Source organism: Dasypus novemcinctus, chromosome 10 (assembly GCF_030445035.2).
Source record: "Dasypus novemcinctus isolate mDasNov1 chromosome 10, mDasNov1.1.hap2, whole genome shotgun sequence".
Lineage (NCBI taxonomy): Eukaryota > Metazoa > Chordata > Mammalia > Cingulata > Dasypodidae > Dasypus > Dasypus novemcinctus.
The window spans coordinates 96,265,081-96,278,262 of NC_080682.1; the positions used below are offsets into that span (position 1 = coordinate 96,265,081).

Consider the following 13,182-nt stretch of genomic DNA (forward strand, 5'->3'; position numbering starts at 1 on the left):
TATATAGATGACTTTATATTATACAATAGCAAAAGGTTAATTCCTGAAATACTGAAGCTGGCTAGAGTGGTCCCAACCCTGTTTATGGTTACCTAGACTTAACCTCACCCTTGTGTATGCGAACTCTTTTGATGATAATTTTAGATTGAATTTACCATTGTGTATACTTACTACTGGTATGGGAACCACTCCCCATGACTGTTTAATATCCATATGAAAGACCTTGTAACAGACCTTTGTTCCTTATATTCCTATCCCCAAATCTTGTGACTGACCCTGGTTTGATACCCCACCCTTATCCTTTCAGGTCAACCCCTTAATGTTTATTAATGAAGGAACTTATGATCAACTCCACCCCAATCATTCATTTGTACCCTAATGTTACAAAATTTTAGATTTTCTGCAGATCAGAGAGGGGGTTTTGGATCTGAGGGCCACATTTGTAGAAAAAGGGCGCTCACAGGGACATGGAGGGACATGCAGGCAGAATGTTTATTGGAAAGCTCTAGTCTGAAGAATAGATTTCAGACTTACCTTGGAAGGTGGTGGATATTGCTTTATATAGTTAATCAATAGGCAGGGAAACTGAGTACAGCCTGCGGCCAAATGGCTAGGGGTAGTAGGCTGGGAGGAAGGGTATTCTTGGAATGCAGGAGGGGTTGATGGTGCCTAGGCCCAGAGGGGGTGAAGACCCTTATCTGCTCCTCCCTGTTCATTCTTGGGAGGGAATGGGCTTCCTACTAGCCCATAGGCTATGGAGGTTATGGCTGAAGGCTGCCTTTCTTCGATTTTATATCATGGGGTATTGAGTCGTGGTCTTATGACCTATTAATTTTTGAAACCTTATAAGGGGGAAACTTTAATATTCCTAACTCCTTGATTACATCTATATGTGATGAAGGACCTGAGTAATGGGAGTGCTGAGCAGAAAGGGCAGGTGAGCTGGCTCAGGACTTTGACTCAATCTGGCTACTTCCTGCAGTCAGGGGGAAGAGTGGGATTTCTTTCCATTCTGCCTCGTGGAGTTTGGTTTCTGGTCCAGCAGAGGTAGGTATTGTAGTTCTCACAGCAAAATGACACTATTCACATAATCCTGAGTTGTTGACTATAATTTGGCCTATAAATTGGATGAGAAGTTGTAAGAAACAAGGAACAAAAAGGAGAAGCAGCAATACTATCCTATGCCAACCATTTTTAGGATTGGATTACAATGGGTGTGATATGCAACTTCTGGGTCCCCTAAGAACAGTCTCTTTTTCCATCTACTCCATTGCTGAGGCTGAAGTGAGGTTTCAAGAAAAGAATGGAGATTGGGTATTTGTTCAGAAGAGGCCATAACTTGGGGTTTTAAAAAGGTAGCATTAGGAATAATAGATACTATGGTAAAATTCCCCTTGATATGGTAGGGAGTGTTAGTTATGCAGTATTATCACACAGAAAATAGAAACCTGTACCCACAAGAATTAGTGCCACTGAGGGACCTGAAGAAATAAAATAAGAATGCAGGTGGTTGGGAATGTTGAATATTTGGGTTCTGCCATATACTGCATTAACATGTAAAGGAGAGTAATGGGGCTTGAAAGCATCATATGTTACTTTAGTCTGACAGAGGAGATTTCAGAAAAGAAAAGAAATTCTTGGTTCTTTTTCTAAGTTTTAACCTGGTTAAATTGTGTAATTGTCATGATTGTGATCTTATTCCAAATAATTCGGTTTTTCTATAGGCCAAAATAGGGTTGAATTAAGATGTTTGTTTGGCACTTTCAAATCTGCCTACCAGTATGGTGTAGTAGTGTTAAAGAGTAGAGTATGATTACGAGATGTAATAGGTATATATTCTAAATTAGTTGCATGAGGTCATGTGGATATGTATTTAAAACATAAAAAAGGTCTGTCCTTTAGGACTGTGACCATACAAATAGAACTTAAATTTTCCCCCTAATGAGAGATGCTTAAGGCTTGACAGAGAAGAAGTATATCTTCATATTCTGGTAAACTTGGGAGGTTGGTTCTGTAACCCACTGGCCTCTAAAGCCAGTCTATTTTGGGCAGACATGCAGGAGAGTTTCTGGGCTTAGAGGAAATGTGAGTAAGGATATAGCTTTACCGTGGGTATGCTCAAGGCATATCCAGCAAGTTGAATGGCTAATTGTAGTTGCTATAGTTTGGATAATGTCTGTAAGGGGATGAAAGGGGTTTTTTGAGGGGTTAATACAAAGAGAAGTACAGAGTAAAATATAGGAATTAGAAACTATTTTAATCAGTAAAGAAAAGGAAGAGGGTGGTAAAGGAGAAGAGGATTTCTTTGGGGTGAAAATCAGAAAAATTTCCTTCTAACTACAGATCCTTGAATGATGTCAAGGTATTGCTTGAATAAAAGTGTAGAGGGAATGACAAAGTCAGTTAATTGTGAGGACAAAATGATCGCTGCCAGATTTAAGTGTTATTGTGACTGAATAGGAGGAAGGAGAAGGGAGAGAGATTAAAGGGGAACAGGGTCAGCAGTACTTGGAACATTGTCATCTTGGTTTTTTTGTGAGTTTCAAGCATAGGTCTCTGAGAGTTCACAGGTGTGTATAACTTGAGCTTCAGAATCTCATAATTTGCTGTCTACAGAAGGCGGTGGAACAGGCTTTAATCCGGAAAAGTATATTCCTGACAGAGAGTTTAAAAGTTTTGCTGCAGTGGAGGTGGTTAGAAAGACAAGAAAAGAAGCGGTCCAATTTGGGATTTAAAGGCTTGGGGTGTAAGGCTTTTAGGTATACCCAGTCACCTGGATGAATAGGCAGTAAGGGGGCAGAATGTTTGGGTGCAGGAAGAGTAGAGTCAAGTAGGTGATGCAGGAATGAATGCATTTGTGTTAGGCCCACTGTCTTGCTTTTGAAATCTGATGGCTGGGAGGGTGTTTGTAGGAGTAAAAGGGCATCCGTACATGATTTAAAAGGGGCTTAAGAAGTGTGGTTTTTGAGGAAGATTCAAATTTTTCATGAGAGCTAAGGGCTGAAGACCAGTCCATGGTGTCTATTAGTTTGGTTAATTGTTATTTTAGGATTCTGTTTATATGCTCAACTTTTCAAGCAGACTAAGATCTGTAAGGAACATGTAACTTCCAGGCAATTCCTAAGGCAATACAAACCTCCTTTGTGATCTTAGAGGTGAAGTTGTCCCATTATCTGACTGCAGAGAAGAGGGAAGACCAAATCTGGGAATTATTTTTGTTAAAATGATGGTAATTACAACATTAGCCTGTACAGAGGTGACTAGAAATGCTCAACCAATCCAGAAAAGTAATTTACAAAGATACTAGGAACTAAAGGAAAAATGGGTTTTGTGACTCCATTAATAGTTCTAAGATCTTGTACAAAGCAATAGCTCCAATTTCCTTTTTTTTACTGCCAGGATGGGGTGTTAAAGGGTAATTGGTTGGATACTAAAGACCAGTGGCACAGAGTTTATCAATAGTGGGTATAAGGCCTTGTCAAGCACTGAGGGACAGGGGATACTGAGGAATATTTGTGAAGGAGGAGGTGTTTCTTAAGATAATTCTAACAGGGGGATGGTGAGTTGCAATCAAAGGAGAATTAGTGTCCCAGACCTGGGGGTTTACTTCTGCCTGCATTAGAGAAGGATGTCAGGAATGTTAAAGGGATTTGGGGAGGGGGAAGGGAGGGAAGCTAGGAGGAGAGGGAAGTTTGTTTGAGAGGAAGGGAGAGTAAATGAAATGGAAGAATGGAATTTGGATAATATGTCATGGCCTGAGAATGTGAAGGGACAAGTAGGAATTAAAAGGAATTGAGTGAAAGTGAAATCTGTTGAGCATATGAGTGGTTTGATAATTAAAGGGGAAGAAGGAATGCTGTCAACCCACACAATACAGATTGAGGAAGTGGATAAAGGTTCTGAATGTTCTAAGAGGACTGAATAAGTAGACCCCATGTCAATTAAGAAGGATATTGGCTTACTTCCACCCTTGGTGATAACACTTGGTTTGGACTTACCGATGGATATGTGGGGTCATCCCAAATCCTGGACCCATCAGTTGTCTTTCATCAGTCCAAGAAGGTCTAGAAAGCAAGATCCTGGCCCCAGGTTTGTGGGGGGCACTGGAGGAACTTTCCTGGAAACAGGGTTTTCGGGACAGTCAGAATTCCAATAATCTTTGTGGTGACACATCGGGCATTGCCCTGGTGGGGGTCTGGGATCAGGGCAAGAGTGTGCCCAATGCCTGTCCTTTCCATACTTGAAACAGGGTCCCAGTGGTGGCCCAAGGGAAAAAGAAGAATTAGGATTCCAAGAATCGAACCTGAGGGCAGCAGCTAGGAGGGAGGCTTTAGCCTGATCCCATTTATGTTTTTCAAATTTGGCTTCCTCCTCTCCATGTTAAAGACCTTGAATGCCACTTTAACCATGTCTTTCCAAGGGATTTGAGGGTTATCCTCTAACTTTTCTAACTTCTTTCTAATGTTTGGATAGGATTGCATGATAAAGAGGGTATGCACATATAATTGAACAGAGTCTGACTGAGAATCTAAACTAGTGTATTTAAGGAGAGATTTGGTCAATCTATTCTTGGAGGCATTTGGGTTTTCATCAGGTTTTTGTTAAATTTCTTTATTTTTATCATAATTAACTGCTTTGAGTGCAGCCTTTTTCATGCCTTTTATTATGCAGGTTAAAAGTGGGCTATGCTGCGAAAATCCTGGGAACCTGGCTGGTAATCCCAAGAAGGAATAGTGGTTGGAACTGCATTGGGTCCTGCTGGAAGTCTCTTAGGATCTTGGGTATGCATAGAGTCTATGAAAGTAGTAATAGCAGCTCAGATACAGCTTTTTTTCCTTTGGGGTAGTTGAGGAAATAACAATAACATATGTATCTTGATAGGTGAGGTTATAGGAGTGGGTGAGGTGTTGGAATTCCTTACTGTATATGGCAGGGTTTTCAGAGAATGATCCTAGTAGGTTTTCTATCTGACTTAAATTTAAGAGTGAAAAAGGGATGTGTACCGTTAACTATTCCTTCAGTCCCTGCTACTTCCCTAGAGGAGTAAGGGGGACGCTAACGTCTGTGTAGAATTCAGAGGTAGGGAATTGGGATCAGTTACAGAGGTGGAGGACAGCAACAAGGGATGGTGGACTAGTCCGCGAGAGGGGGTGTGAGGAGGGAAGAAAGTTGCAGTGGAAGGGGATGATGGTGATGAGGGAGAGGAAGGGGAGTTAGAGGACCAGTAGAGTGGGGTTTGAGGTGACATCAGAGGTATATATGGAGGAAGTGTAGAAGGAGCCTGATGAGATGGATCAAAGTTGAGGTTTTTTGGGAATTTGGGCATCAAAGGGAAGAAGGAGAAAGCTTTTGAGGAGGTTTTGGTATAAAAGAAGAATTTGCTAAGAACAGAATTGAGAGGGATGTACGGTTATGAATATAGAACTTGGAAATAGAAATAGAAAGTGCCATTTTCCAGCTATTGACTTTGTCTGATTTGTATTGGGACACACAGAGATTGAATAGAAAATGAGGTTTTTTTTTAGGTCTGATGTCTCCTTCTAGGTTTAGAGTTTTAAGGCTATGAAAGAGACAACCGAGAGGCATGGTTTTTTGTGGGGGGCGTCTGAAATTGAATTCCCCATTTTAGGTCATGTAGACTAAGGATCTCTAGAAAAGAAAGAACAGGGGAGATTCTGAGTGGGACAGGCATCCCTGAATCAGTTAGAAATTGCCCAAAGAAACAGGAAACTGCACTTGGGACTAGACATCTCCAGAGCCAAGAGGTCTCTTCCCATGAGGACATAGGCATCTACCTGCTGTAGCCCTTAGGGATGGTGAGAATTACTGTCCTAGTGCTAGGATTTTCAGTGAGTTGTCCTGAACAATCAAAAAAGAAAGAGAGAGCAGGTTCCTCTGGCAGAGAAATCCTTGACTCACCCAGATATGAGTCAGTGTCTGGTGTTGGATGGGGTCTCGGCAGTGGCAGGGCAGAGATTCCCCATCAAGCAATCAGTCTCAATGCATCCCCAGTCCAGAGTTCTGGCACCAAATGTTGGAGAAAAACGGTGCTCACTGGGACATGGAGACTGATGATTGCAGGCAGGAAGTTTATTGTGAAGCTCTCCTAATGGAGAGTGTCTGAAGAATAGATTTCAGCTAACACCTGGAGGGTGGTGGAATCAATTTATGCAGTCTGTCAATAGGTGGGTAATCTGAGTATAGCCTGGGACCAAATGGCTCGGGGGTAGTAGGCTAGGAGGAAGGGTATTTTTGGAATGCAGGAGGGGTTGATGGTACCAGGGGACAGAGGGAGTGAAGACAATTATTTGCTCTACTTTGTTCTTTCTTGGTAGGGGATGGGCTGCCTTCTAGCCTTCAGGCTATGGAAGTTATGGCTGGAGACTGCATTTCTTAGATTTATGTCAGAGGGAATTGAGTCACAGTCTTACCACCTTTTAATCATTGCAAACCTTGTTGGGGGAACCTCTAACAGCCAATGTGCTCCATTATTTTTACAACAAATAAAGCTCTTTCTCTCTTTGAAACTTTGGTGTCTCAGGAATTGGCTTTAAAGATGCATCTTAAGAAAAGAACCTGCTTTTTTTTTAGTATCAAATATTCAAAAAATCAATTGTTTCTATACACTGGCAATGAATAATTGGAAGAGAAATTAAGAAAATGCCATTTACAATAGCATCCAAAGATAAAAGACCCAAGAATAAATTTAACAAATGAGGAGAAAGACTTGTTTATTGAAAACTACAAAACATTGTTGAAATAAATTCAACAAGATTTAAATAAATGAAAAGTCACCACATTATCATGAATTAGAAGATTTAATATTGTTAAGATGTCAGTACCACCCAAATTGATCTACAGATTTAATGCAATCCCTCTCAAATTTTGATGGCCTTCTTTGGAGCAATGGAAAATTCAATCTTCATATTCAAATGAATATGCATGGGGCCCAGAACAAGGTGTCCTTCAACAGGTGAACAGATAAACAAAAGGTACTTCCATACAATGGAAATGAAATAAAAGAAATGCTCTAACAAGGCATGAGAAGACCTGGAGAAACCTTAACCGCACATTGTTATGTGCTATGATATTATGCATTTGTCAAAACCCACGGAAATGTACAATACAAAGAAAAAAGCCTAATATAAATTATGTACTTTATACTGATATTTTATAAATATTGATACATCAATTGCAACAAATGTACCACATGTTAATAGTGGGGAAAGTGTGGTGGGTGGGGAGAGATGGGATATATGGGGGCACTGTTATTTCTCAGCAATTAAATAAAAAGGCACATTAAGGTGCCTCCTCACACCCACTTGAAAGGCTATAATAATAAAAAAGAAAGTGTGTGTAGGGGGTACATAACAAATGTTGGCCTGGACATGGAAAAATGAGCACTCTTGTACATTGTTGATAGGAATGTAAAATGATTCTTGTATTTTCATAGTAGCACTATCCACAGTAACCAAGTTTTAATAGCCTAAATTTTCATCAATGATTCATTGTTATGCAAATCATAGTATATACATAGAATGGAATCTTTTTAAGTCATCAAGGGAAATTAATTGCTAACATATGTTATAAGATGGATGAACCTCTGAAATATGATAAATGAAATGTCAGGCAGAAAATGCCACATATTGCATGATTCCACTTATTTGAAATTTCTTAAGTAGTTAAATCCATGGAGAAAGAATGTAGGTTAGTGGTTGTCAGAGGATGGGGGATAGGGGGATGGGGAAAAACTGCTTAATGTGTAGAAGATTGCACTTTGGAATGATAAAAGAATTTTGGAACTAGATAGAGGAGGTGGTTGTACAATATTATGAATGTACCTACTGTCCCTGAATTGTTCAGTTTAAAATGGTTACTTTTATGTTATGCAAAATTCACCTCAACAAATCATTTAAAATAATTTAAGAGCATTTCTGCTTATTTGAAACTGTGATACCACTTGTATTTTTTTAAATTCAGGACATCATATATGGGAAGCCAGTGCTCAACCAATGAGCTACTCCCACTCCCGATACCACTAGTATTTTTAATTCTGTTTGGAATATCTTAAAGTACACATAAATGAATAGAAAAGATTAGTAGCATCCACAGGCACATCACCCACCTTATTTTTAACTCTATCTTATAGTTATAATTGGTATACTCTCTCTCTTTTTTCTCTACCTCTCACAAACACATGAACACACACATGTGCATATACACACAAAAAACCACACAAACGGACATATTGCAGACAGTCCCTAGTTTAGTAAAGAAGGGGTTCTATTCAGAGACTATTCTTAAGATTTACACTAAGATGGGAAATTTGAGTAGGCAGATCACATGCATCCTGAGAGTGTCATATTAAAATAATAATTTCTTCCAGTTGCTGTAGCTTTGTATTTGCATGAAAAGGGGGAGCATTGAGAACCGGGGGATTACTTATCATATTTCTGTTTAGCAGAGCATTCTCCATCATACAAATGTATTGTATAATACCAGAAACAACTGAGTAGAGCTTAAATATTAAAGCATTGTCCTGAAACTTTGTAACAGAGGGTTAAGAATTAACAAATAATTATGATTACTAAATCAATGTATAGATGCCCTTTTACTTCCTGTAAATTATAAAATAGCCAAAGTGTGATATCTTAAAATTACTGAAACTGGCTAGACTGACTTCAAACTTTGTATGTGGTGATTTCCAACTAAAACCCTGCCATTGCAAAGATTATTCCAAGTGGATCTCACCTTTGATATGAATATTTCTATCGCAAAGGTGACCACTCCACCTCCCGGTTTGTCATCGACATGAGAAAAAAACTTAACTTATGCAAAATTTAAAGTTTCTGGGGCCCACTTTATTTTTGCAAATAATGGCACTTCAGAATCTAAATTATATTACGTATAATAAACATTTTATTAAAAGCAAAATCCAAGGTATACAATAGGGTTACTTTCTATTATTATCAATAATCAATGTCATCATCAATTACAGAGCTTCCTTTCCATTCTTATTTCCCTAATTCCTCAATGAACCTGACCTGTCCAAACAAGAGGAGGAGTGCCTTGAGTGCAGCAACTCAGCAAACAGAACAGATTAATTAATAATTAGTAATTCCAATTTCTAAGTGGGATCTTCAGAAAATGTGCTACAAGGAGAGAGAGAGGACTGATGGGGAAGATGGGAATTTCAGAATAAAGAATTAAAATTTAGTAAGCTGAAAATAAAAAGGAATAAATCAGATGAAAGCAGAGCTGCTTAAGCAGATTAGCTGTGGGGACTGGTGTGGGGGATGAGTGTTGGCCTTTTGGAAAGGCAATAGTCACAACGCTAACTCACTCTGAGTTGTATGTGCGAAATACATATAAACAAGCATGCCATCAGAAATATTTTGAGGTTACGATCACTAAAAGACAAACTAAAATGAAAGACACTAAATATTAACTTATAAAACTGATTTCTTTATAAAAATATTTGCATCATTTAGAATATTGTTGATGAGACTTCGTATACTTGAAAGTAAATGTGTGAAAACTCTGCTTCTTCCCTCCTAAGTAAGTGAACCGCAGTTAAGGCTCTACTGATAGCTCTACTGTCCCACTGATGGCTACTACATAGCAATGGTTAAGTAGTGATGTACAAAAATAAATCTTGTGACTGATACTATGGTTTGTAAATTTATTTTCCAAATGGGGGAATGGCAATACTTTTAGAAAAAGGAAGAACTAAAGAAATTTGCACTTGGACTTGATCACTGAGTTGAATTACTTAATTTTATATTAGAGGTTGATGAAACTTAGAAAGAAAATATATTTTAAGGCTTAAAGTTTTCAAAATACAATTTATCCCCAGTTTATATTATATTATATTGCTGTACCTCAGCATTCTCTCTTGTAACAAAGGGATTGAAAAAGCTGTGGGTCAGGAATTGGCCTTAAAGACACATTGGTAGAAAAGAACCTGTTTTTGTTTGCTATCAAGACCTGCTGATTGGCATTAATATAAAAACAAACATGCTGTCAGAAATATTTTGGGATACACACACTAAAAGACAAACCAAACTGAAAAAAACTAAATATTAATTTATAAAACTTCTTTACTAATAAAAATATTTGCATAATTTAGTGTGCTCATTGGCACACTATTAAATGTAATTCATTTTAGTTATTATTAGCCTCAATTTTTAAACAAGAACACAAAATCAGTAACAACTTCCTCTCCCTATTCCACTGGCTTTGGACAACTAAATTAGGAAATGGCTATAAATGTGCGTTTAACCTGTTGTGGTTCAAGTGAGCCCTTGGCTGACAGGTACCTGAGAGTAAATCAACTAATATCAGGATTTGTCAAAGAGAGAATTTACTCAGCAAAGGCTACTGAGCAACAGGAGGGTAGTCCTCAAATCTGTCATTCCATATTGGAAGTTTTTAGAGTTATTATGGGATTAATTAAAAAGGAAGGTGGAGTTGTCACACCTGAGGGGAAAATAGTGTGATAGTGGGGAACATGGCAGAGGGGCACCACACTGACTCACATTTTGTACGACTAGAAAGTGATTTTTGAGTCTGATGAGTGGGTGGTCTGAGATGAGGAGGGTGCTGATAATTCAATCTGTAGTGTGCGCAGATTGATTACATGCTTAGGTCACTAGAAGTTTAAGGTTTAGGCTATCATGCATGTCAGGCAGGCTTAATCTGCTAAGAACTGGCTTGATCAGTTCTGGGCTGACTCATGTTACTTCATTAATAAACATTGAGGGCTACATTCAGGAGTTATCAGACTTCAAGGCTGCAAAACAAGATAATGGAATATAGGAAAGCTATTTACAAGTTGTTGCTTTAGTCTTCAATTACAGAGTTATAAAACATAGCATCAGCCTCAAAGGAACAAGGCATCTGGGATATAGTTTGATGAACTACGACAAAGTTTAATATACATAAAAGTTTTATTGCAATGTATCAGAGGGTTATTAAGAGCTTAAAAGGAAACTTATGGGCTAAAACATATTTGTTAATTTATGCTTGGCTACAAATCTGTAAAGTATTGCATAACAATTAATTATGACTTCTAGGAAATATTTATGTATTATACATTCCTCCTGGAACTACTACCTCCTATCCCCTGACATATATTAACCTCTAGTATTCAGTTATTTTTCAGAGTGAACCACCTCTGGATCCTGCTACGGATCTGATGGGTCTTGACGCTATAGATTATTGGGTTCATCAAAGGGGGGAAAAGGATGTAGACGTTGCCCATGAGGACATGTACCACAGGAGAGAGGTGTTTCCCAAAACGGTGCACCATTGTCAGACCGATGATTGGGATGTAGAAGACCAAGACTGCACAGATGTGGGAGACACAGGTCTGCAAGGATTTGAGCCGCTCCTCCTGAGATGCAATAGCCAAGACTGAGTATAGGATCATGACATAGGAGATGAGGATGAGTACTGAATCCAAAAGCAGGGTGCAGATCACCAGGGCTAAGGCGTAGAAGCTGTTGAATCGGATGTCAGAGCAGGCCAGCCGGAGGAGGTCCTGGTGCAGGCAGAAAGAGTGCGAGAGGATGTGGGGGTGGCAGTAATGGAAGAACTTTAGGCGGACAGTGGGAGCAATAATGAACAGGAAACTCCTCCCTAAAATAGCCACACCAATTTTGATGATTCTGGTATTGGTGAGGATGGATGTGTATCTCAGAGGATTGCATATTGCCGTAAAGCGATCAAAGGCCATGGCAAGGAGGACTCCAGACTCCATGCATGACAGACCATGAACAAAGAAGGTTTGGGTAATGCAGGCATCCAGACCAATCTCCTGACTGAGCCCCCATAGGATCCCCAACACCGTGTGAACTGTGGACAGCCCCATGCACAGGTCAGTGAGGGCCAGCATGGCCAGGAAGTAGAACATGGGCTTATGCAGGCTGGACTCAGTCCGGATCACATGGAGGACCAGGCAGTTCCCTGACAGCACCACAGCATAGATACAGGAGAAAGGGATGGAGAGCCAAGGATATTGTTGTTCCAGGCCAGGGAAACCCATGAGAAAGAAGGTAGAGTGATTGATTTTGGAATCAAGCAGAAGAGACATCAATCTATAAAGACAGAACCCTCTCAAGGAAAATGTATGCATGTGTTGATTAAGTCTCATGTATCTTCTTCAGCCTTTGTGAAAAGTTTCAAGTAATACAGCAGCAGCTCCAAAAACCATTAGATAGGAGACCAGAGCTTATCTTTTTTCAGAAGCTTTGTTTTGTCTAAAGCAGATGCTAAGTTACTTCATGCCTTCATACGACACCCCCTTGTTACTAGACTTGTAGCCCATCACAAAAATCAGTGTCCATATCATAAACACTACTATCACTTTCTCTTTTTACTGTTTTGCTTTATGGGTATCAGAGAGGAGTGTTGTTTTTGTTTTTGTTTTTGGATTGTGGAGGTGTAATAATCAAATTTGAGTATGCAGAGAAAAAATAATGCATTAGGACTGTTCGTATCTAAAGCCTGAAGAGATAATATACTTGCATGGGGTTTAAGATTAATCTCTGGTTATTTCATCAGATACTGGTAAATCCTTTGTAGGAGCCATTTCTCACCCATGCTGACCATTCTGGCATCTATGTTTCAGGGACTTAAGAAAGAACAATATACTCAAATGTGGCCAGTCTCGAAGCCAAACTCAGCATGTAGATGCAATGCCTTCCCCCCAGCGCAGGACATGACACCCGGGGATGAGCCTCCCTGGCAACGAGGGACCACTATCAACTACCAACTGATGATGCAACTGGAAAATGACCTTATACGGAAGGTTCAATGCGGATCAGCAGAATATCCATGTCTACATAAAATACCATGACTTTAAAATGCTGTTTGACCTAAAGTAAGGGGGAAATGGAAAGGAGAAATGAGTTTATATGGCTACGAGTTTCTAAAAAAGAGTCTGGAGGCTGGCAGAAGGTTTGCCCTCATGCACAACTGAGCAGAGTCAGAGAGACGGATAAAGCAGATACAACCCCCAGATGTTGGTTCCTTTGGGGGCTAAAGAGACCCATGGGAGTTATGGTCATGGCCGATGGGGTTAACTGCCAGGGCAGATGGCCCCTCTTTGGAAATGGTGTTTATGTGTGATGAATCTGGACTCAGATGGGATCTCCCTTCATAAGACTTTCATGCTAATGT

The 13,182-nt window shown here is 39.6% G+C and overlaps 1 protein-coding gene across 1 annotated transcript; it reads right to left on the reverse strand.

The window, feature by feature from the left end:
• Nucleotides 1-11,149: 11,149 nt before the first annotated feature.
• Nucleotides 11,150-12,094, reverse strand: LOC101439449 (olfactory receptor 51V1-like). Its single transcript, XM_004479773.2, has one exon. It carries the CDS (start codon nt 12,092-12,094, stop codon nt 11,150-11,152), a length of 945 nt encoding a protein of 314 aa, XP_004479830.2.
• Between the last annotated feature and the right edge of the window lie 1,088 nt (nt 12,095-13,182).